Below are 24,885 nucleotides of genomic sequence, written 5' to 3' on the forward strand. Positions count from 1 at the left end.
CCTTAGGAAAGGCTGTGGTTTATGATACGAGGTATTTAGCTGTAATACCAGCAAGGTATGGTATAGCATGACATTCCCACCCCACCACAGCTTCTCACTTTCACCACAGCCACCCCCAACCCCCCAGTTGTAGTTAGACAGCTCTTTGTGGGCTGAGCTGGCTTCTGAGACATCACATCTCAGGGGGAAGAGGAGAGTTAAGTCAGATCAGTCCTGTAACCGAGTTAGTGGTGTGGTCCGCCCAGATCATTATGCCAGCCCAATAACGTAAGCCAGCATTTGTGTCAGGAACCCATAGTTACAGTCATGGCTGCACAACACTTTTTAACACTGGTTCCATCACGTAGCACCGAAGGAGTGCTTCGGCAGGGACAGCATCCCGGATTCAGGGGCGCTCTTCTTTCTGCCAGGGCTGCTTTAACAAATTTGGCAAGTTATTCACCCCATCTAGGCGGATCATGTATGGAGCTCACAGTATCCAAAAGATGCTAAAATCCAGCCTTGTGCCTGAGTGGTTCTTCTCGGACGTGCGAGGTGCAATTCAGGACCTGGGCCGATGTGGGGGAGGCAGAGTCGGTTCAGAATCGCAGCGTTGCCCTCACCAAGGGCCTGGGGCTGGAAATCAGACACCCTGGGTTCGTGAAACTCACTCAGAGGTCAGGAGGTTTTACTGACAGAAATGCTGGGGGAAATTATTTGTCTGGACTTGTAGTTGTCCCCACAAAACGAAACGTCTTGAAACGTTCTTTTCCTTAGAACAACGCATGTGCAGACTGTTAGGTACCACGTCACTTTGGCAGCTGGTCCTTTAAGGCAAACACCATGCGATTTACAAGTGGCGTAAAGACGCAAGATTTCTGAAGGATGGCATTGACAAAGAGACACCCAATTCATTTCTCTGTGTCATTTTTTGTCAGGTGGTAGTGCTGTGCAAAAGCGTCCTTTCATGCACATTTTTACACACACCTTCTGGCTTCAGTTCAATCAGTTTCTTGTATGCTTGTTTGCTCTCCATCCCAAGTATTTCTTCTGTTTTTTAAACACTATTTTTTTCCAATTTCAATTATTTATAACTATATAACGATTACTTGTTATTTACAATGTATTACTGAAGCCCGATAAAGCTTGATTAGGCCTATTCTGGTTACTTTTGCTTGCCCTGGAAACTATTATTATAAGATCTGAGGAGTGTATTCTTCTAGAGACTGTGCTTTGGTATTCAGTGTTGTCTTCAACTGCATGTCGTGACAGTCAATAAGTTAAAAATACTTCCTTGACTGAATAGAGCAGTTACTGCTGCTACTGGAAGGTGCTTTCCATGCTTTTGCCCTGGGTCTCCGTTCCATTTGCTACAGGATTTTGAATTTCTTCCATAGTTAGCTATGGAAGCATCGTTCCTTATGATGCTTCAGGCTGACCCAGCTCCAGCCTAGTTTCAGCTTAATCTACCTTTCTAATTGGTGTTGCTGTCATGATCCCCTGTACTTTTGCAGGGACAATCCGGTGCAGGAGCTGCGGGAGGAGAGGGCTGTGTTGCGCTCCTGGGGAGGCACGATAGCCTCTCCCGTCCCAGCTGGCAAGGAAGGCAGAAGGAGCAAGCTCAGGGGAATTACAGCATCCTCACTAATGCCAGCTGTGATATTTCAGGGAGCCCTGAAGCCAATTATGTGATGACTTATTTGTTTACTTACCTCACAACAATAAATAATGCATAACATGAATACTGTGGTGAGGAGGAGGCTGTAACCTAGCCCAGTTCCCCGTGCTAACCCCTGCAGCTGATGCCTTCCCCTGCAAAGGCGGCAGCTTGCAGGAGTCATCACTGAACAAAGCGCTGCTGTAGTGCCGCGCGCTCACTCTGCTGGGGGGGCTGTCCTGATTTAGTATTTCCTAATGTTGCCTCGAGCACCTCTTAACCTTCAGCTTTAATTTGTAAACACAGCAGCTGTGGCCTTTTTGCTACAATTTAAGCAAAGCTCTAGATGTGGGTTTGGGCTGGGGTCCCCTTTGCCATCCTCAGCAGTTTATGGGGGGCCCAGCTCTGCCACCACGGCGCCCGTGAGGCGTCGCCCCCTCTGCCAGCAGATATTTCTAGCAGCGTCGATCTGGGGTGCGCGAAGGGCTCCCTTCCCACCGCTGCTCGGGCAGAACCGCTGCCCGGCCCGCGCGCCTCTCCCCGGCCGCGCACCCGCCGGCTCGGTGCCGTGCAGCCTGGGGAAACCCCCCAGCGTAACGGTGCCAAAGAAATGGCCACCTGCCCCGGAAATAAGTAAAGCTGGCGGGGGCTCCCCGAGCAGGCGCTCGGCGTTCACGCCGCTGCTTAGGAGTGTCACTTGCCCTGAGATTTGCCTTCTGCGCTGCCAGACTTTTTTGGTTACAACACATGGCAGTTTGGGCTGTACAAGCGCCAGGGTGGCGAGTATAACTCCAGCTTGTTCGACTTGAATTAGCTGCACGCAGGAAACAGTGGAAAAGGTCCTTGCGGTACCTGGAAGCCTGCCGGGAGTTAATCTGCCGTCGAGCTGTGCACAGATGCAGGCTGCCCTGCCCAAGGAGCAGCTCTGCCCCTGTTTACCCAGCTGAGCGCTCCAGCCCAGCCTTCCTCTCCTGCAGCAATTAAAAGGGTACAGTGTTTCTCTGTGACACATTAAAACAAAACACACAAAAAATCCATCTCTCTTAAATTAGCACGTGAAGTTTTCCTTTCTGTAGGACAAATGCAGCCAGCCAAAGCGTATTATTTACAAAAAAAAAAAAGAGAAAAGGTATTGTCACAGAAAAAGTGACGCTAAAGCTGCTGTTTGCAACAAAAGCCCCGTGTCTCTAATAACCTGCATGTATTTGCGTCACTGCCACATAAGCCACTCAAGAATTTCAAATATCAATATCCTTCTCCGTGTAAAATCCCTCTGTACATAACAGGACTGTCAAGAAACATGAGGTAGCATAGGCCATTGAAGATTTTTGATCCAAACGCGGGGAATATGATGTATGAAAGATACATTTTCATTTTCCCGTCCTTCAGTTTTCTTTCAGATCATTTCCCTTTTGGAGCTGGAGCAGTTCATAGCTGCCTCCAAAATACAGCATCCGGCGAGCCGAGTCGCACCACGCTTACTGGTGGGCTCGCTGCCTGGGGCTGGAGCTGCTGCCTTCCCAGACAGGTACGCGGGGTGGAGCCGAGCTGTTAGCGAGAACATGGTGAGAAACACGCTAGCCACAGAACGATGTCCTTGATAATACGCTGAGGACACTGATCTTAAGCTCCATTAAAGGGCCTGGACTGCGAACAGGAAATGTTCGGATTCAAACATTTACTCTAGATAGCTGACTACACTGATTTCTTAAGTGTATGCTTATTAATAACTATAAAAGCTAAGCACTTAAGTACTTTAAAGAGAATCTGGACCATAGTCCTCAGGTCTGATTTAGACTGGCTAAAAGTCAGTGGTTTATTTTATATAATTCATTACAACCAGGTTCCCGTAACGCACCGGGAGAGCGCGTACCGCGCTGGCTTCCCTCGCAGCGCAACCCTGCTGCAAGTGCAGCCGGCGAAGGCCTGCGGGGCTGGGCGCAGCTGCAGCGGGGCTTGGGAAGGGGACAAGGGGAAGGGCTGCCCGGCAACGTGACGCGCGGCACCGGACAGCTCGCACCCGCAGGCCGTCGCCCCTCGCTTTGTTCATACCAGAGGTGTCTAAATCACATCACGCACAGCTGATGGAGCTTTTCTTTTAAGTCAGAAAACGAAGGTTCAACAAATGCAATACAAAGGGTCATGAACCAGCCCACATGGTTACTGTTTCTTGCTCCAGTACGCTTTTACCTATCGCATCTCCTGCTGAGAGCGTTTGGCAGCTGTGCTGTGCCTGTGTGCACTGGGTGCACTGCGGCGATTGCTGCTGCCGAAAAGGCCCTCGCAGCTCTCCCCCACCCCAGCCGTTCGGCGCTTACCCCAGGCTGCTCCCGGCTCCGTGCCGGCACAGCCGTTCGAGAGGCTGCTGCGCGAAGGCGACTGATGGCCTAAGAAATAACCCTCTCACAAGAAAAAAGTTCATTTTTCAGGTGGATCAGTTGCCTGAGTTCCCCTGCGGCGACGTGGCTGTCTGTGCCAGCGCAGGGCCCTGGGGGCAGCGGGGAGGAGGGTGCAGAGGATGCACCGCGCATCCTGCGGCCGGGCGCCAAGGGCTGGACGGATGGCTGTTTTTCAGCAGCCGCCTCAAAGCACGTGCACGTGAAACTGGGGCTGCGCGCGCTCTTGTCTCTCCTACTACAGCAAGCGAGGGAACGCGAAAACACACCGACGACCGGCACCGTCCCGCGGAGAGCCTCCGCGGCTTTCCCTGACGATTCCTTCGCAGAGACACCCCCCCTTCTGCTACTTAAAGTGCAGATCGTGTTGAGCATTTTTCAACAAAGATGTTTTGCTATTTAAAACATCGCGTGGCTCTGTCAAAACTATTTTTTCATAAGCTTTTTTTGGTGGAAAAGGTCGCTCTTGATGGGTTTTAGACAGAAAATTATTTTTTTAGATCTTTGAAATCTCTATAATTTTGACAAAAGAATAAAAGATGAGGAAAAGCATTTTTTAAATTTAGGCTAAGTATAACATGATAAATGACAAAAAAATTATTTAAAGCAAATGTGTAATGTTTTCAATCAACTCCAATGTATTTCTAACTGTGAAAGCAAAACTTTTTTGTGTTGTCTTAGTTACTCATTTTCTTTCCTTCATAAGCATAGAAGCAAGCATATTGCTGATTATTTGAAAGACGTTTCAGCAGCGTTCAGAAAGCCGTCGGCAGTGAGGCTGCACCAGTCTCCGTATTGCACACGTTTAGGATAAGTCGCCATCCTTGTGTTACAGAACGTGCATTCGAGGGCTGGTGGAAAAGGGACCAGGGAAAATCAAAATGACCTCCATAAAGGGAAGTGTGTTTCTTGTTGGGTGTCATTTTTCTCTTGTACCCTTTTAGTCCTTCCCTCCCATATAATCGCCATTTTAACATCAGAAATGCCCCCCCCACCCCCGCTCCCAGCATGTTTTCATCCCAGGAACTGTACCCAGCATAGCCAGAGGCAGGGAATGAGCAAAGAAGAGGCCCTGCAAACGGCCGGCGGACATCCTCACACCCCTGCACGACCAGAGAGGAGTCTCCTGAAACCTAGAACTGGTGTATTTTGAAATTGAAATGATTGAAATCTAATGCCAAGAGACACCGAGGCCATGGCTACGCTTGCCGGCATGGCCTAGCCTGTGACCCACCTGCCCTCCCGGCGCACAAAGCCCAGGACCGCTTCCTGGGCACTCTGCAAACGCTATGGAGAGATGCCCGGCCCCGCGTCGAGCCCCCGGTGGGCGCGCTGCGTCCCCCGGGCTCTGCGGGGCCGCTTCTGGCTGTGCAGGGACGCTGCTTTGTCCTCCAGCAAAACGCGCCCTGCCGTGGCCTAGAGGCTAGCCCTGAAGGTACAGCGCGGCCCTAAATCATACTGACTTTTGAGAAATTCCTGCTCCTTGCCAGGCTGCTCTGGTGCATTTCGGACATCGCCTGGGAAGGGGTGACCACCAAGCTGCCGCAAAACGCGAGCTCAGGCCCACGGCTTGCTGCTGCACTCCCTGCAGCGCCTCTGCCTCTGCCGAGCCTGGGACCGCGTGGCAGCAGGGGCACGGACCGGGCACCCGCTGCGCTCCTGCGCCCCGTGCCTCCCGGGCGGGCTCGTCTCCGCCGGTGCGGGGCGCGGGCCTGTGCGGGCGTGCGCCGCTCTGGGGGCAACCCTGCCTCTTTCCAAACGGTGAGTTCTCGGCGGCGGGTGCCTTGGCGCTCCTTCTCCTCGGGAGCCACAAAGGCAGGCGGGAGTCCTAGGGGTGGCTTTTTCATGCCCCCGCTCCGTCTGTGCTGCGAGAACACCACGGTTTGGCCCTGCCCGTTTCCAGGGGGTTTTCCTTTGCCTTACAATTTTTATTTTATTTTATTTTTTAATGTTTATTTTATTTTTATTTTATTTTAGCCTCCTTTAGCACGTCCTTTTAGACATGCGGGGCCCCGCAGCGGGGGGCGGGGCTCGCGGGGCGCGGAGGGGCGCGGAGGGGCGCGGAGGGGCGCGGAGCCGCCGCGGGGCGCCGCAGCCCGCGCGCGCGGCGGGGCGGAGGCGGCGGCGGCGGCAGCAAATCAGCGCGGCGGAGGCCGCGCATAAGAAGGGCGGGCGGCGGCGGCGCCTCCCTCCCGCAGGCAGGATGCACCATGAGGAGCTGGCGCCCCTGCAGCGGCCCCGCTACGGCTGTGAGTGGGGTCGGGGGCCTGCGCGGCCGGGGGAGCGCGGGGGCAGCGCCGTGACCTCCCCCCCCACCTCGCCCGCCTTCCCGCTTTGGTGTTAGAAGCTGGTTTCGGGGGGTTAAAAAAGCGCCGGCGCCGAGCAAACCGGCGCTGCGCGGCGGCGTTGCGGCTCCGGCTCCGGGTAGAGCTGCTGCCCGCCCGCGGCGGCGGCGGCGGCGCTGGGGCAGGTCTTCACCGGGCTTTTGAACCTTTCTGGATGGGTTATGGCTATAATTTTGGGTTGTGACTTTATTACTTCAGATTATAGCTGGCGCTTTTCAGCGTAGCGTTGTAACTTCAGATTATAACTGTAGCTTTGGGTGGTGACTTTGTAACTGAGTTTATGACTGGATGGTTTCGGGCTCTTTAAAACTCGGCTTCCAGCTCCGTGGTGACTATGGACTGTGACTTTAAAACTTTGGTTTATGCTTTTACAAATTCGGATCGGAACTCTATAACTGTAAGTTACAAGTTGAGCGAGGTGAGAAGCAGTGCAGGTACTCGGCATTTCTTCACTCCCCGAAGCTGTGCTCAAGAGAAGCCCCGAAGCCCCCTGCTGCCGCTGCCGCGCTGTGCCGCGCTCCGCGGGGGCCCTGCAGACCCTGGCGCTTCCGTGCGGAGCCATGTCAGCTGGTGGCTTCACCTTCCCTTTGAAAAACACACCTGTTTTTTTCAGGCAGCACTAAAAGTGAACATGCAAATTGTTTCTGCAACTCACAGCCCTGGTGTCCTGTGGTCTGCTTAACAGCTTTCCAGATTTTAACAGAGCAGCTTTTAAAAAACTACTTCTGAAATCGTCTTCTGACCCAAAAACACAATCCCCCCCCCCCCCAACAATGCTAGGTGCCACCACACTTCCACCCTGGCAGATAGCAAAGGTGCCACCTGGAAATGTCCCCTGGGGCTTGCCGGATGCTGTGCCCTCCTGAGCACTTTCCTGCCTCCGTGGCTGCCAGCTGGGGTGGTCTCTGAGCTGTTCCTGCAGGTCTGGCCATTCGCTTGTACTCACTAGTAGGGGTCTGACAGCCTTCTCAGGGCACCTTTACAGTTGCTGGTACAGAAAGTTTCTCAGAGTGGTTGCTAGAGATGGGCGGTGTGTGTCTGCGTTAGCATGTTAGTGATGATCGAGAGTTTGTTTTTGAAGCAAACCGCCCAGGTGTCCCAGCGTGCTAGCAGAGCGGTCTCCGAGTGGGTGTCCGGGGGGGGGGCACCGCGCTGGAGGGTGTGCTTGGGCAGCCTCCGGCCGCGGGTGCACGTTTTGTCTGTGGAAGCAGACTGGAGCTTGCCCCAAGTGTTTAAAAGCCCTGAAATGTGGGGTGACTGTCAGGGCCTCGACAGCAGGTGTCTTGCTGTGCAGGTCTGGTCTGGCTGGTTCTCAAGACTTGCTTGGTTGGACATAAATATGGCACTTGCTAATCAGCCATAAAGTCCAATATGGTCAAAGATGAGGCTTTGTCAGGAGCAAAAGGCTCATCCTTTGTGCCAGGGTTCCTGTCCCTGCAGCAAGGGTGATGTGATGATGTTATTCACAAAGGTGTTCAGGGTATCTTTAACGATCTCAGGCCTTTATTTGTCATGGGAAAGAATGACCACAGTTAGTGTGCTGGATATCAGCTTGAAGATATGGTCTGCACTCTCTGGATTTCTGCTTTGCTGTGATAGTTAAGAGCTCACTGTGGAGTGAGTGGAAGATGGCATTTTCAGCTACAGCCCCTCTCCTTGTGCCTCCTGTGCCAGGGCGCTGCTGGGAGCAGATGTGAACGTGTCCTCCTTGGCTCATCTGGCTTCCCTTTCCCTCTGATCAATGTTGCCTGCTTTCTCGGGCTCAGGTGCCTCTCTTCAAGGCTGCTCCTGAAGTCCTTCCCTGAGCGAGAGGCTGTGGCTGCTGTACACTGCTACATCTTTGTTTTTTGCCTAGACTCTTTTCCTGCAGAGGACAGGACAAAGGCTCCCAAATATGCCAGGTTGATACCTATAATTAAAAAGCCAAACTGAAACAAAAACCAGTATTAAAAAAAGGCCCAAACTCATTCAAACCATAGCCCTGTTTGTATTTATATAACAAATATGGGTGCATACATTAGGTACATTTTTTTGGTTGTAACTGTGCCTAGAGAACCCAATATGTTTTCTCTATGCTATATTTCTCTGCTTTTGGGGGGATGATGGTGAGAGATGAAATACCTTTAAAAAAAAAAGTAAAAGCAAAAAGAAAGAAAAGCCAAGAAAGAAAGAAGAGGTTCTCTAACTGGAAAACTTGTGCCAACATTATGAGAGGTCTGATGAAGCTGGTTGTAAATTGTGCATTCTCTATATAACTAAAACTGCCCTTCGAATCACTGGCAAAGACAACTGACTACGTTCAGAACAGCTCTAGTTAGGGTGCCTGTGCTGGCTTTTCCAGCAGAGTTAATGTGTTGTGCAGGTTAGGCTATCAAATTGCTAAGACTCCTTGCTCCAGTGGCCTGGTACTGTTTTAAATGTTTAGCCTAACTTGGACTTTCAACTTTGGCTTCAAGCTCCTGGCAGAGTTGGTACGTCACTCTGAAGAAAGTTGCCCTTTTAATGGGGATAGTAATTCTCTGCTAGGAAATATATGGAAACTATTTTCATGCATTTCAGTAGCGTTTCAGTTCCATAATTAGAGAGGAAGGCATGTGTATGTCATAGGTGCGTTTTGAGCCTGATGGATACTGCTGGGAGAAGAGTCTCCCTGAGCATCAGGGTCCAAGACCTTATATTTAGTTGTCAAGCGAGCTCAAATTGTAGCACAAGTAAATTAAACGGCATATCCAGAACTTAAAAATGAGCTTTGTTGCAAATTTTGCCATTGTAGTAATGCAAAAATACCTATCTGGAAAAAATTTTGGAGTTGATCATTTTCAAGATCCCCTTCGGGTGCTAGCTCAGGGTAGACACTGTGCATCGGAGGCGCAGGCTTTCAGAGCGAGATCTCTGGGCCTTCTCTGAGGCTATATTGGGGCCAAACTCCTGTGGCTTCAAGAACCTCTTATTAAAAGGTACCTCTAGCTCCTCATGCCATCAACAGCTTAAAAAAGATGTGGAAGAGATTTCAGTTTCATTGAGTTTTTCAGATGTTCATGTCCAGCACAAACGCAAGTGAGATTACACAAGTTCAAGGAAGTAGCTTATACAGCAGAAACAGTATTAACAGCCTCACTGCAACTGAATTTACATAGCTGATTTCCAGTGTGGCTACAGCTGTTTTCTGGCTTGTTTCTCAATCCCAGCACAATCAGTTGCAGAGGTTCACAGAACTGCAGAGAGCAGACACCTGTAGTAAAACTCGAGGTATGAGTGACTGTTATGAAGAGAAAAGTATAGTTCTTTATTGTGTCTTTCAGATTAAATGTGAGGATAGTAAATCAGGCAGCAGTGAGTCTTCAGGGAAGCTGTCTGCCCAACACCTTCGGGTTCTTAGCAGCGTGGTCTCCCTGAAAGCTATGTACAGGCACAAATGATTACTTATGTTTTATAGGAAATGTCTGAACAGCTTCATGACACTTCCAGGAATGTAATAAAGCTACAGTGAGTGAGGCCATGAAAGTCTGGATTTGCAGAGGATTTCAGGCATTTCCATGCTCAGTGTCGCTGAATTAAGGTACTTGGGGTAGTGTGCCCAGGTCCTCGTGTGCTAAGGGGGAGAGAAACTAGATGCTTCAACATTACTGAAGGTGTTGAAAGGGAGGTGCTGGGAAATGGATCAGAAATGAATACCACACAGGGTTGTCCCTGATATTTTGCCCCTCTTCTGAATTGAGACATGTAACGAAGGTGAGTTTTGCAGCTGAGAATATCTTCCTTTGGATACAGACAGCTGGAGAAGTCTTAATTTTTCCTGCTGAAGCTGGCAAGCTGGGTTCATGGGGCTGAGATGGGTAAATACGAGGGAGACTGGCTTTGGTGTCCAGCGACGAGGGGGTTGCCTTTGCGGAGGGAGAGCCCCGTGCTGCCGGTCCTGGCTCCCAGGGTGGCTTCTGTGTCTGGCGCTAGAAGAGACAAATAAGCAGGCGCGAGGTTTTGAGAGGAGGAGCTGCACTGCTTGTGGAGATAGGCAGGGGGAATCGGCTCGCTCTGATGTGAAACGGAGCCTACGCCTCTCTGCGAAACTGCATCTAGGCTCCTACTTCTTGCAGGATGTGAAAGCTTGCAGACCAGTGGCTTTCAGAAAAGTGTTTAACTTCAGAATCTATAAATTTGTCTGCATGCCTGTAGTGAGTGCAGGGAAACAAATGGCTTTTTTTCAATTGCAGAGGAAAAAATCTTTTGGTAAAACTTTCATAGGATTTCACTAAGTGAAAACAGATGGGTGAATACATGCTTTAAAAAAAGTTTAACTGTATCCTACGCATATACATTCTTTTGGGTGTATACTTTCTGTAGCAGTTGTGGCTTGTGAGAACACTTTTCTTCTAGTTCTTTTTTTTATTGATGGGTGTAATTTGGCAACCAAACATGGTGTTTATCTCTTCTACTCTTTTGTAAGTTGCTAATAATTAAACTGCTGAATGAGGACTTGAAAAGTTTAACTGCTTTGTTTAATCAAGTGCGTGTAATTCATTTGTAGGAGCGGTTCTCTGCGCTTTATTTGGTACAAAGCAGACTCATCTCCCCTGAAGTCTTGTGATAAAGAAAAGACTGAGCTATGTTACGGCATGTTTAAAGTTACTTGAATGTTATTAAAACAGGAAGTATTAATATTAAACTGGAAACAGAATTCATAGTACATGCGAGGGTGCTAGCTCAAGTCCAACTCTCGAGGCAGGGAGCAGGAAGCATGCAGATTTGCAGCTTGCTTTTTCTGTTAGAACCAAGATTTCAGTTACGTAGTAGTTTTAGCTCAAGATTTGTTACAGTTGCTGATTCGAGTTGGCTACGATATACTAGGAATAATCCTAAATTTAAGGTGGGAAAAATGACAGTGACAGGCAGGAGTGGCTGCTCATATTTTGCTTGGATGATAAGCAAGTGGTGTTCTCCCCTGCTCTGCGCCTTGCGGGAAATGATTAACCTGCTGTGTTTGCTTCACTTGTTCAGACTGTTTGGGTGGTTTTGGGGAATAGATATCCTTGAACTCTCATGTGCTGTGAAGGGAAAGTGCAGTGCTGGCAGTGGAGCGGTGCCACCTCCGGGGGTCTGTGGAGCAGGTTCGGGGCCCCTGTCCGGGGAGACGCAGAGCCTCGGCTGTGGATCCCGGGGAGTGGGGATGGGACATGACCTGGGCTCTGCACCACTCGCTCACAGATCAGCACTTGCTGCAATTTTACACTTGTGTTTGCCTTTAGAAAACTAAAATCTTGAGCCAAACGTCAGCTGGGCTTTGAGGAGGATTGTCTGCAGGACGCTGGCTGCCTTGCATCCACGGCTGGGGAGAGGGCGGAAAGGGTGGGAGGTGGGAGCTGCTGCCCCAGCTGGTGCAGGGGCCAGGTCTGTGTTGATGGATGCTGGGGTGGGTGCTGTGGTGGGGCTCCCTGGTCCGTGGGGTGAGGGACGGACTGGCAGAGGCCAGGAGACAGGGTCGCTGTCCTCCTGCAGAGACCTGGGAGCTGCTGGGGTGGAGGGAAGGGGTACTTTGATTTGGACATCAACACCCCTGCTCCCTGTCAAGGGCGATATTGAATTGGGCGGTATTCTCATGAATCCAGCATGGCACCCTTCTCTCCCTCCTACGTTTTTTGTTTGAAATGAATAAGCAAATAATCAGCCTCTAAGAATTTGTATCAGTGAACTATTTCAGTGTGAACTTAAGTTACTACTTTTGTCAAAGTTAAATCAGTATGCATCAGCCAGAAATGCTTGCCTGGAGGCATGATGTCAGCATCGTCCTGTCGGAAGACAGGCTAAGGGTGAGTTCTTCAAGACCCGGATGCCAGGGGCACCTTATGGCTCTGACTTGCAACTGCTGGCGAGCTGCTGCAGCCCTGTAAGGAGCTACTGCCTCAGAGGGTTGCATCTGCCCTGCCAGACCAGAGAGGAGGATGTGCTCATCTTGAGGGCTCCCCTTTGCTTGGGTGGATCAGGCTGGACCGCCAGTGAGGACGGCTTCAGCTCAGCACTGAGCTGTGACGAGCGACACCTCTCTGCTGGCCCTGGCCGGTGGGCTCTGGCCTGCTCCATTTGAAGTGCAGCATGAGGCTCTCGCAGCATCCTGCAAGCTGTTTAAACCAGATATTACAGGACTCCAAAGTCTGAGAGAGTATGGCTGGGAAATACTTAGTTGTACGTGCTAGTCATGGTCTCTCGGCCATTTGCTCTGCATTTGCTCCTGCATTTGTGCTTAATTTGTAAAAACTACTCAGGACGACTTTGCAGGATCAGAGCCTCGCAACGTCTGGGAGCACAGCACAGAACGACCCGGGGGAGCTGAAATGTGAAATGCCTGAACTGTGTACAAAAATGTGCTTCATTAAAGCAGCTGCTGTTCCACAGGGTTGAAGGCCAGGCTCATGTTCTTAAAAGGGTATTTCCGTGGTATTTTGGGGAACCGTAGATAAGTACAGAAGGTATCTGTGCCTAGTAATCAGGTTAAAGTGATTATAAACAAGGTAAAGCATCTGAAAACTAAACAAGACAGGTTTGCTTTGCTGAAAACATGCTGCTGTATCTTAGAGTGATCCTCTTTCATGAGGGAAGCTGCTCTTTCCAGCTGTGTTAGTTACCCCGGGATCGCGGCTGCTGCCCTGCTGCAGGCTGCTGTAAGCGAGGAGCCAGGGTTCTCCGCGCTGTCTGAATTTGTGGAGCGTGCCTTCAGCTGATCTGTCACTAATACTCGTATGACTGTGGAGACCTAATCTGTCAGGAAACTGATCACTGTGGGCAGAGTTGATTTGTACTGCTGGATCGTCAGCCACTGCTGCGGCTGGTGCAGCTGCTCAGCGCGCGCCGGGGAAGGGGGAGCACCTATGGCCAGGTGGGACCGGGGCGGCCAGAAGTTGCATGTGTTTAAATTGCTCTGGAACCGCCCCCTGAAGCTGTAGTTTCGTGTGTGCTTTCAGCCAGCGCTGCTGCTGGAAGAAGCAACCTTGACTCCTTCCACAGGGTTATTTTTGGCTGGATTAGGTCGCGGGTCTGGCTCACAGCGTGAGCCCGCAGCCAGGCCTGCCAGCGTGACGTGGTCACGGGAGCCGGGATGAGCACTCGTGGCTGGGGGACGGGAAGCTGAGCTGCTTGAAGCAGCATTACTGCTGCATGTAGGGTTTAATATTTGATCTGGAAAATGAGGTGGCAGAAGGTGCAGGTGGCACACGGGTTAACCAGAGGCAGGGAGGGTCCTCCAGGGCTGCGGGAGTTGGGGTGCGGCTGATCACGGCCGCGCCAGCTCCGCTGCGTCCTCTCTCCTGGCCACCTCTGCCCTGGCCAGGGCCTCGGTCTGCCGCGCGCTGAGCCCGGCTGCGGGAAGCGCGTCCGCCCGGCTGCTCCAAGCTGTCCGGCTCCAGCGAAGCTTGGAGCTACCCAAGTGCTGTGGGAGGCAACTTGGTTGCTTTACCCCTGCCGTTTCATAAAGCTGCGAGTGGCCATAAAGGCTCTGCAGTGGTAAGAAAATTGTAAGAAACTGTCTGAATATTGGGCTAATTGAGTGAGAAATAAAATTGAATGTTTCTTGTGCCTAAATTAAGATTTAATAGTTTTCCGACACACTTCTGCCAGTGATATTCCGCTTGACTCGTGGGGCCTCAAAAAGCTGTAGGGACGAGATGAGGCTTGAGGTATGTACTGCTTATTTCTGTGATTTTTTTTTAAAGTTTTCTGAGATCAACTGTTTTACCCTGTCATGATTCTAATAGCTGGGGGGCCTCCGTTCAGTGGTGAAACAAGTCTTATATTGAGTATGATATTAATACGATACAGCAGGAGAAATAACGCATTGAAATCTCAGTATGGGTGTGCAGTAGTGTAACCTCTAACAAACAGGGCACAAAAGGGTGCTGAGAAGAGCAGGGAGTCCAGCTCAGATGAGAGGAACCTGGGACAGAGCTTTTACCGAGGGAAAACGGTTATCGGCTCTTACAAAATCAGGCGCGCAACAAATGCTGTTTCATTATATCTGAGCTCCGGATTTGTTTGGAATACTACTTTTCCGAATGCAACAGGGGACAAACTTCACTGTAGTTTAGTGAGGGCTGGGAACTGAACTGGCACAAAGCCTCCTAAATCTAAACCTTGGTCCAGGCTGTGTGGCAGGGGACTGCTGAAGAAGTGTGGGCAGTTTACTTGCAGGGATGCTTGCGTGTCACTGGGAATTTACAACATCCTCTCTGACCATGGTAGTAAGTGTAGGATAACTGGATTAAACATCCTGGCAAATGTACAGCTTTTACACTTAGAGCAGGCAGCTCACTTGCTCTCCAAATTCTGGCTTGATACTTATCATGAGAAATAAGACCATATGGTTCAGCTGTAGATTTAACTGATGTGAGTTATTCTAGAAAGCTGAATGCTTTTTAGTATTGTCGGTAGTAACAGGCAAAACAAGAGCTGGAGTTCCCTATAACACCATAACACTGAACCATGGCAATAACACCCAGTGGTTTCCCTTTTTTTCCCCTTTAAGTAGCTCTCTAAATGTTTATAGAGATTTCTGATAAAAAGAGATGGATTCCTGTATCAGGTTAATCTATGTCGTCTTGCCTAAAAATATGGCAGGAGGGAGCTGACTGGAGGTAGACTGCTTCTGTTCAGGCTGCAAATGTGCCCCATTTATGGGCATATCTGGAAGCTCTGAAATGATGAGGAAACGAGCAGCAGAGATGCTTGGGCTCCCATATCAGCAGCAGATTTGGTCTGTACAGGCTTTTCAGGCACATTTAAGAAGTAAATTTACATCTGATGTGGTTATATCAATTTAATTTCCTTAAGTTCTAAAACAGACTTTTTTGGAAGTTGACCATTTGCATGAAAGCTAGATGTTATGGGTTAGGATTATTTTACTTCAGCTCACTATTGACAGCCTTTGGTCTGCAGGCCAGCAAAGGCAGGGAAGCTGCTGATGGTGAGAAAACAAGCCTTGTTGTGGCACTTGGTCTCTACAGGAGTTCTTGTATCATATGGAAAGACAGGAGAGAGTCATCTGGGTAAGGTACTGCTGGTGGAACAGGTATTTTGCAAACTGTTTTGCTCACTGTGGCAGCTGCAAAGTGTCTCATAAGGAAACTGGCTATAGGAAGAGCTTGAGCTGGAAATCAGTGCAAAACTTGGAGGAAAAATTGTTACAAGTTCTAGCAAAAGTGTTAGTTTTTCAAGTAGTGCTTCAAAAAGGAAACAAAGAATGTGGCTGTGGAGGAAGGAGATGGCGAAAGTCAATGTTCAGCCATTAAGGATGTGAATTCCTTTGTTGGACAAAGACTTTAAAACTTGAAAACCGATAGCCTAATCTATCATTAAATTTATGCACATTGTGTATACTATGGTTGCCATAACAGTGACTGAAAGCTGGTTACACTTCCTGTATTTTAGTGGTCTTGGTATTGCTATATTGAGTAGAATGCATGTTTGCAGGTTTCATAATGCTTAGAATATTCTCCTGATATTTTGTTCTGGATTGACGTAATTCATTTAACATTGACTGTGGTATCTTTGTTAGTGGGAATGGACTCAGAGCAGAGAGGAGGCTGTCTTGCGGTCAGGTACTTGCTGCCCTGATCTGAATTTCAGCTTTTGGAGTGGGTTCATGAGTAGACACAAGGAAGCAACCTGAAAAATTAAGTACTTCTAGACAAGAAATAGGCGAAGGTTGTGTCAGCTTAGAGGAAATCTTCATTTAGTAGAAGTAACAGTTATGTTTAGCAACTTGCTAGGGCATGATTTGAGTGAAAGTATATCTTGGTTGTGTGTGCAGCTCTCAGTTCATTACCAGTTCTGGTAATGAAAATACTGCATTTATTGATAAGTAAGGAGGAACATCTGGCTCACTTTATATCTGATGTTGTGCAGTGCTATGTATGATAGATGTGTCATTGTCATGCAAAGCAGTTTTGACTCTACTCAGGCATTAGACTATTTTTGCTTTTTTTGAACCTCACTCTAAGGTCTGAGATCAGACTTACATTATTCATACTTTAGTTTTCTCCTATAGTTTTATTTCTGGTGATATAGGAAAAATGTAATTTTTGTAACTGTGTATGTAAGTGAGAAATAAGGGCCAGATGACTCTCTTACTAATTGCCCAGAAGCCCTCTGGGAAATGGCACGCCAGCAGCGTCTCCCTGCCTGTGCACTGTACTCCTGAAGAGGATGAGCAGGGAGCATTAGGAGGAAGTTATTCTGGATTTGGTGGTGCTGGCTCTAATAAGCCTGCAAGCACTTCCTGTTAATCAAGGATCTGAGGCAACCAAGCAGGCTTCAGGCAGTAACTGAGGTCATGGCTGATACCAGACTGCCTTTGACCTGGTTGCCTGCATGGATATGCTGGTGTTTGCCCTCTTCCTGCAAAAACGTATCATCTCATCCATTAAGTAGGAACAAGGAAAGTACATCTACCTCTGCGTGTCCTCCTGAGCGTTTGTGGCCTGGCGCAGTTGAGGCAGATGGTCCGGCAAGGATCTCTGCTTGGGAGCAGGCGTGGCTGACTGCTGGGTGGCCTGGCCCCGTACCACCTCCTGCTCCTTTCTTGGAGATCTCCGATTCTGTTGCGCCATCTCAGGGGAATAAACAACCGCTGTGTTTGTTGTGGTTCAGGAGTTGCTTCCCAAACAGTTAAGCTGCCTTCCCAGTTCAGTTGGGAACATCTGGGGTAGAGGCAGGAACTGCTACTGCTCTTTTCGCCATCCCTGCCTCTGGTTGTTTAGTGGTCCCAAACATTACTTAAACCTATGGAGCTTGTGCAACTATTCTGTTGCATATCCTAATTTTATTTACTTTAATCTTCTCATGAGTTTTAGGCCATCTTTAATATAAAAGGTGTTTGATCATTCTATGGGTCAGTTTATTTTGTAGGTGTAAACTAAAATTTCAGCTTTATTGCCTACAGTAGCTTAATGTTTTCTTTTCTCCATTGAGATTAAATACAGCTTTTGTACCTGTAAATCAAAAAGTTGAAAATTAGGATGTTCAAAGCTATGGTGATGGTGGCAATTATTTCAGAAGAAAAAGCATGCCATTTTTGGGAGGGAAATGTACTACTCTCCAAGTGTAAGGGTACAAACCTCATGGTGTACACATTTTTTTTCCTTTTTTATTCACATGTGTATGTTTGTATCTTTAAGGAAAAAAACGTGCTGTAATACTTCAGGTGCTTTCTGGTGCTTATTTCAGAGCATGGAGGCAGCAAAGCAGATGGATTGTCTGGATCTTAGCAGAGCAAAGACTCTGCAGCAGGCTGGCTGGGGAGGGAGCAGGGGATGATGGATTGCCAAAGGAGGAAAGAATTGACACCAGATGTCAGGGCTGAGTGCGTCTACACTGCAGTCATCCTCACGATGGTTTAAGATTTACCCAGTATTTAAGTGATACTTTTGTTTATGGCTTTCCCTAGACAGGTGTTTCAGTCCTCCTGAGTATTATGGCTTGGACCACGGTCTGCTGAGGGCTATAGCTCTTGTCCGAGTTACTCGGTGACGCTAAGGCACTGCTGAAGAACTTGCTCCGGTTTTCTCTTGCTCTCCAGCAGTCCCTCCTGTTATACTCCTCTGTTCTTTAAACTATACCTTGCCATGTTTCTTCCAGGTGGTTACTGTACTATAAGCTATCTGCTAGGAAGCTTTTTCATGTCAGCCTCCCAGTGATCTGAGTATTGAAACCATTTGGTAACTGTTCTCTCCTTGCAATCTCATGCAGGACTTTTTCAGGAGGTGAGTGGGGGCGTTCTCCTTCCTGTCTCCCTCCCCTGACTCCTGCTGTTTTTGCCTCTTCCCTCTTTTTCACAGCTAAGGGTAGTCCCTTAGTGACCAGTTATAGTGATTTTCTGCAAGAGCATGTCAGGCTTGGCTTTGGGACACATACTTGTAAATGTACCTACAAATTGCTGTTCTGTGCTCAAACTGCAATGCAGGAAGCATTTGGATGTTTCATAGATGAGACAAGAAATCAGACAAGGTTCTAATTTGGCCAAAAATCATGGGCAGCATTTTGCAAGGAGCTGATCTTAGTTGCTTGCTGTTGAAATGGCAAGCAGTGTTTTGAAGGTTTTCCAAAAAGAATAATGACAATGACAAAAAGCTTAAGACATTCCTCCTCGCACACTTCAGCTCGTTTGCCATTTGCTGAAGCATCAATAGCTCTTGTTAGATATGCTTAGCTTCTTCAATCCCTAGCGTCCCACTTTGCCACACCAAGCCTAGTACTTTATTCTGGTCCTGCATAGCCTAAGATATCTCTAACAACTTAATTGGGATGGTCTTAGCTACTGTTTGCACAGCCAAGTGTCTAACCTGGCAGCAGCAGGAGTGCTGGCGGAGCTGCGGGTCCACACCAATGTATGTGAACAGAAGGGAAGTGGACAAACCTGAATCCAGGTGTCCTGTTATCAACATGGTGTGCCCAGGCTATGCTCAGCCTTTCTTCTGAGGAGTTTCTAATTCCTTTTTCCTGTTCTACTCCATTTCTGCAGTGCATTTCTCTCCTATACTTGATGTACAAATGCTTATGGGTGGAGTTTTGGCTGTAGGCTGTATTGTGACTATATACAATGAAAATTGCCTCTGGGGCTCAGCAGAAAGCTGAAGGCAGTCTCCTTTTGCTGTTTCCCTGCTGTGCCTCTGCTTCCAGCTCCTTGCTTAGGGATGAATGCCTTTCACATGATCCTTTCACCCTTTTCAGGAAGTCTTCAAAGTATTTTTCTGTCCAAAAGCCAATCCTTCCCCTATGTAGGTATGTTTGTGCATTTGACTCGTTTATATACCTGAGATTCCCTTCAGAAAAAATAAAATAGAAGCTCTCTAGTGTTGTTGGCATTTGTAGGCAAAAGAGACTTAACCTTTGTCTTCTGATTAAACAATTACAGGTTTGAGATTGAGGCTTGCTGCAGACAGCAGTGTTTTTCCCTCCTTTTCAGAGTTGACCAGCCTATTTTACTAAACTGGCAATATTAAACAATTTTTTCATTATTTCATTTATATTCCGCTTAGGTTAAGTTGAACTGAGGTCACGGTAGGTAACATGTAAGGAAATGGAATCTACATGGCAAAATTTTGACTCTCTTATTAAAGGTTGCTAGTGTATATTGCCAATAGAAAGCAAATAGGTAAAGTAATTCCAGCAAATTGAGAGCAGAAAATGGTAAATATGCCAAAATACATGGAATTCAAATCACAAGCTGTGATTTTTTAGAAAGCAGTGAAGGGATAAAGCTGACAGAAGAGCCTTTTACGTTTTACTACATGTTTCCTCATAAATTAACCTCTGAAGAAGGAAAGTCTGCTGGAAATTCCTGCTGGAATGCATGATACTATTTTGAATGTCTCGAGTCTCCAGTGATGTGCTAATCTGACCAACCAGCTTTCCACAAAATTGCTGTTTTTTTAAAACCCACATGAAAAATGTCACTCTTGCTGTAAGTGTGTGGAATCTAAGCAAACCCTCCAGCCAGACTCACTGCTTAGCTGTGTAGCATTTTCCAAGTTGGCCTCGAGTTTTCCTCTGTTAATGACTTTTGGGCTATACAGGTAAAGAGAGGATGGACTATAAACCAAAGAACTACCTTGTAACTAACTTGTAATTGCTGTTTATTACCATTTTGGTCCCATCAGTCTGAGTGCTTCTTTAGGCTTATAACTTATTTTATTATTATAGACTGAGGGTTTAGTACAAAACAGGGCTTTAAAGTCAACTGAGTAGCTCATTAAAAGGAGCTACAGTTGTAAAGGTGTTCCTGGAGTGCCCGACCTCTGGGGAAACCTGTTGTCTTGATGTGACCAACTAGCAAAGTATGCAAAGGTAAACAGCTACACTCTTATTAAGGAGTTGCTTGAAGTATTTCTAGAGACAGTGAGGCTGGCCGGTAAATGTAGGTGGGAGGAGTTGGGTTAGTAGGCAAAATGATAGATTGTATTTCAGGTTTATAATTGTAGATGGCAATGTTTGCTTTGAAGCTGATTGAAAGTGGGGTTGGATTTTCATATACCTCCTTCATCCCCATTACTCTGTCTCACTCCCTGCTCTTCCAGCCATATGTGACAAGTTAAAATAGGCAAAGAATCCTACTGGGAAGGAGAAGACCATGCTTTGGTGTCATTATATGCTAAATTAATGTCATAACTCTCTAATGTCTTTTAATGTATTACCTCTCCTAAAGTATCACTTTATGGTACTGTAGAAAGCCTGAGGTCTGAAAGTGTGGATGTGTATACCTGTAGCAGAAAAATGAGTGTTAAAAGCTCTGACCGCATACGCGATTACTTGTTGAATGCCAAAGTCATCTTGTGAACCTGTGGTTAAATGAGACATTTTTAACTTTGTGGGAATTCAAGTATCTTGAGACGTGTCCCAGGAGTCTAGCAGCCTTTTGCCAATGTTGACACTTGACAGACTCTGTAAAATAAACCAGTTTTGACACTTGGCTCCAGAAGCATGCTTTGTGGTTGATGTTGCATCACAGGCCCTTGGTATGATAGTTCTAAGGTTTATGTATTGTGATAGTGCTCAGTCTCTGCAAATGGATGTGGTTGGACTTGTGGTAGCAGATACAGAAGACCGAAATAAGGTCTTTTTTCCTTGTGTGTAAGGGAGGTGGGGGTGGAGGGTAAGACCTTCTGGGAGGTTGAATGCACAGGAATAAGGCTCTATAAAAAAGCTCAAGGGAAGGGAGTGGTTTAGCAAGCGTCTTTAATTTTACATCAACATGTCTTTTTACTGAACTTCTGTATTAAAGTAATCACATTCAAATAGGGTTTGGTCTTTCTCCTCCTGTTTGCACAGTGTCTGGCAGAGAAAAGAATTGGTCTGAAACAGGGGCCTCGTTGACCCTGGGTGTCACAAGTTATTTGTGAGAATGGTTAATGTCTGTGTTCTGGCCAGATGATGTGTGTTTATTTCTGTATGAAAATCCAAGCCTGCATACTTCTGACGGTGTAAGAACTAGATTAGGAGAACCATGCACATTTTTTTTAAGGGAAGAGAAGAGAAGTTGTATGTTGGTAAGATTTGAAAAATGCCAGATAAAGATTCTCATAATTTAATAAAGTGTATTAGTCTACTATCTCAAGAGAATCTGCCCTCTTCAGTTCACAGCTATGGTAGGTTTTGGGTGCTTGCAGTGCTTTCCTTTGTATAAAGCCTTTTCCTTGAGCAAATGTGCAGGGCATGGACCAAATTCCTTTAACTGGAGCCATACAGAAAAGGCTCAGGCCATCGGGTTTTACTGTTGTAGGACAAGCGTGAGCTTCTCGCGTCTGCTTTTTGACAGAGGAAGTCTATAGGAGGCCGGTTTGATCAGATCACTGAATTTTTCTCCCAAAGATAAATGTCTTCCAGAAAAATGGTAAACCTGTAGATACTGTAACACCTTAATAACAAAAGTTCTGTAATAGATGCTTGGTGTTACAGAACCATTTTAGTAGCCTCTTGAATTATCTCTGTTCCTGTAGTTCAAGTTGGCATATTTTCTGCTGCATATTTAATAAACTGTTGCATTAGGTACCTGTGAATGAGTATTTGGGTGTGGAGGCTTGGGCAGGAACTCGTTCTTCCTCTGTAGCTTTGAGCAGTGTTTTTCTGACGCCTGTAAGTGCAATTCTGGCCTTATATTTTCCAGCAGCTGGGCGGTGACCTAAGCGCCTGCTGTGCTGCTGCGCGGCCGGCTCAGGTGGCGGCGAGCCGGCTCGGCAGCCCTGCCTGGCTGGAGCTCTGCCCTGGCTATGGGTGGCTCGGGCTGTTGGGGGTCGCTGCGTGCTCGCCCCTGCCCCAGCGGCAGGCAGCCACGTGGCACCAGGGCCCTGGGTAACGAGAGTCCCCGTTTTACTAGACATAAAGGAATGACACTGAATTTATTGGGCATGTTCACATTAGGATAAAGTAGCTATAAGCCTTCATGTGACCTAAGGGTTTAAGGGTCACCATGACCACCTACTAAAACATAATTGGCTCTTTTTAAACTACAGCATTGAGCTGTGATGGCAAATGCTTTACATTCGCAGCTCTACCTCTTGGCACAGATGGATGTAAATGGGATGCTGCCTGGCGTCTGTCGCTTGGCTTGTACTCAGAATGGGCTTTGGTCATAGCTGACCCTCGTGAAACCCCAGTCTGGAGTCTGTGTGCAAGAGGCTTGGCTCTTGATTTTCGCATTCGTTACGGCATGGCTCCGTTGCACTCTTTGCCTTGGGGATGTGAGGGGAGCATGGCAGGGGCAAGGCAGAACAGCGCAAGGATGGCCCGCGTAGGGCTTGCCGACCTTCCTGGTGGACTCGAGCGCTTCCCCCTGCCTTGCCCACAGTGTGGCTTTTTGGCAGCTTTTCTGTATGGATCTTCTCTTTAAGATCTTCACTCTTAGGATGCATATGGCTGGCAGTGAAAACCATAATTTAGATAATGTTTAATTCAGTGATACGCTGGTCAAAAACTAGTTCTTTTTTTTTCACTCCAGCATTTTATAGCCTTCACCCATGTATCTTTTTCTTCTCTCCTAGTCCTGACTTTACCAATTCTGCTTGGTTGCTGTTTGAGGATTTTGTTCTCTCTATCCTCTGTTATGTCCCAGGTATTGAACTTCACCCTTGTGCTTCCAGGAGAGCCCTTCCCCTCCTTGCTCACATCTTAATTTCCTCAGGTAAAAGTCTACAGTGGTGTGTAATGGAGGGGAATTGGTCCTGGTAAATGAATGGCGCTATTTCTTTGCCTTTTTCGGTATAAGTAGTCTTCTGGTGGGTCTGTGGCAAATGCCTCGTTGAAGGGTCTGCTTGCTGGAAGCAGCCCAGTGCTGTTCTTGAGCTATTGCAAATGGTCATATGTTTGAGTGCAAATGATTTACTAGGAGACCTTAAATGCTGCTGTATGTTTTATAGTATTTTTTTTCCAGCCTCAGTTTTTTCTAAGGGAATGAAATTGGGCTGTTTTGGGAACTGTTATCCTTGAATAACTTGGAATTATGCCTTTTAAATAGTTCCATGAATTTGCATTACAAAATTAAAACAAATGTTACTTTTTCATGTGTTCAGACTTTTTTGTCTGTATTTTGTAGAAGTTTCAACTTCATCTTCATTTAAAAAAAAAATCTGTGGATCCATGGGCATGTATTTGAATGCCATTGCAAGTTAAGCCTATAAAGGACCTCTTATTTACTGTCATCTCAACTATAAAATGTACTAATATGAAAGATTTGCTAAGATCAGTATTGATGTAGATTATCTCTGTGACCCTGGGACCTCCAAAATCGTTGTCATGGTTGTGATAAGAGGGTTAACTCTGAACTTGGGTGACACTTACATAGCTGCCCCATGTGGAGTTCTTAATTCTTGTGTAAACTGAGCATATCTTATGTTTCAAATCTTTTCTAGACACCATTAATTGTTACTAAGATAATGGCTCCAGCAGCTTCCTTGCTGCCTTACATACCTGCTCTGATCACTAGTAGCAGTAATCGTACTGCAGCTTCAGAAGCTGCGGTCCTATTTCTGAAAACTTAATTCTTGTACAAAAGGTTTAAGTGCTTCTGTACGGCCAAGTGAGGTGGTGCCCAGCATGGCTCCACGTAGCTGTCAACAGCTGAAGGGACTATCTTGGATCAAGGTCTATGAGAATGAGTTTTTCAATCAAAAAAAGACCCTCCTCACTAGTGCCTTGTCTCTTCCACTGCATTTGTGGTGCTGGTACACAGAATGGAAATATTTCAGAGAAAGGTGAAGATGGATACAGCTGTGACATGCCAGCTGATGGAAGATGCTCAAGTCTCAACTCACAAGTACCCCCTTGTAAGCAGACTTAATTTTTGCAAGAAATATATGGAATAAGAATATGTAGGAAGTTGCTGGTAGAATACAACTATTTTGCATTATGTTAAGTGAAGGAATTAAATGTGGGAAGAACTTAGACAATTATTGCATCATAGTAAATGCCAGTCTGTACTTGGGTTGTTCAAAATCAAGGCGTGATATTTTAAACTAATGCTGCTTGCTACTCCATGAAGTGTTTCCTACACACTTCCTTTAGTGTTTTTTCCATGAAGGAATCTCTTTAATGAAGGAACCTGGTGACTTTTAACACTGACATTTTGCATGTATTAACTGTTGGCTAATGGGGTAGCAACATCGAAAATGAGCTGAGATTGAGAGCTTTTAGGCTAGCTACACTGGCACTTTTTGTTCTGGTTAGCGATCTGTACGCATATTCATAGCATTTACTCTGTGCGAATATCTGTGGCATTTTTCTTTTTTTAACCCCACATTGAAATTCCAAGAACTGATAAACTGCTGAAATGTAACATGCTATTTCACTTGTGCTTTTTTCCTGTATAACTCGTGTGTGGTGTGCATGTGCGTTGTCCTTTGGCATTTGGATCTTTTGAGCACTAACACTTGAGTCTAGATCCTGCTTGGCCTTACCAGTGGGCTGGAGCTCTCCTGGTGAAGCTCAGCCCTGCTTACCCCTCCCCGTGGCGTCCTTTGTCACAGCAGTCTCTTCC

At 47.2% G+C, this 24,885-nt stretch overlaps 1 protein-coding gene across 12 annotated transcripts in view; it reads left to right on the forward strand.

Annotated features, from left to right (window-relative positions):
- The first annotated feature begins 6,126 nt into the window (after nt 1–6,126).
- LOC138060886 (ras GTPase-activating-like protein IQGAP2) overlaps nt 6,127–24,885 on the forward strand; it is a 132,481-nt gene continuing 113,722 nt past the window's right edge. For 7 of the 12 annotated variants that reach the window (XM_068926155.1, XM_068926167.1, XM_068926163.1 and 4 more), the window contains exon 1: nt 11,338–11,482. In XM_068926155.1, the coding sequence (XP_068782256.1) occupies nt 11,338–11,482 (145 nt within the window). Of the gene's footprint in view, nt 6,282–11,337; nt 11,483–24,885 lie in introns of those variants that run through there. The other 5 variants (XM_068926157.1, XM_068926165.1, XM_068926172.1 and 2 more) reach the window with 3 other exon arrangements.

The sequence above is a fragment of the Struthio camelus genome, chromosome W, assembly GCF_040807025.1.
Source record: "Struthio camelus isolate bStrCam1 chromosome W, bStrCam1.hap1, whole genome shotgun sequence".
Taxonomy (NCBI): domain Eukaryota; kingdom Metazoa; phylum Chordata; class Aves; order Struthioniformes; family Struthionidae; genus Struthio; species Struthio camelus.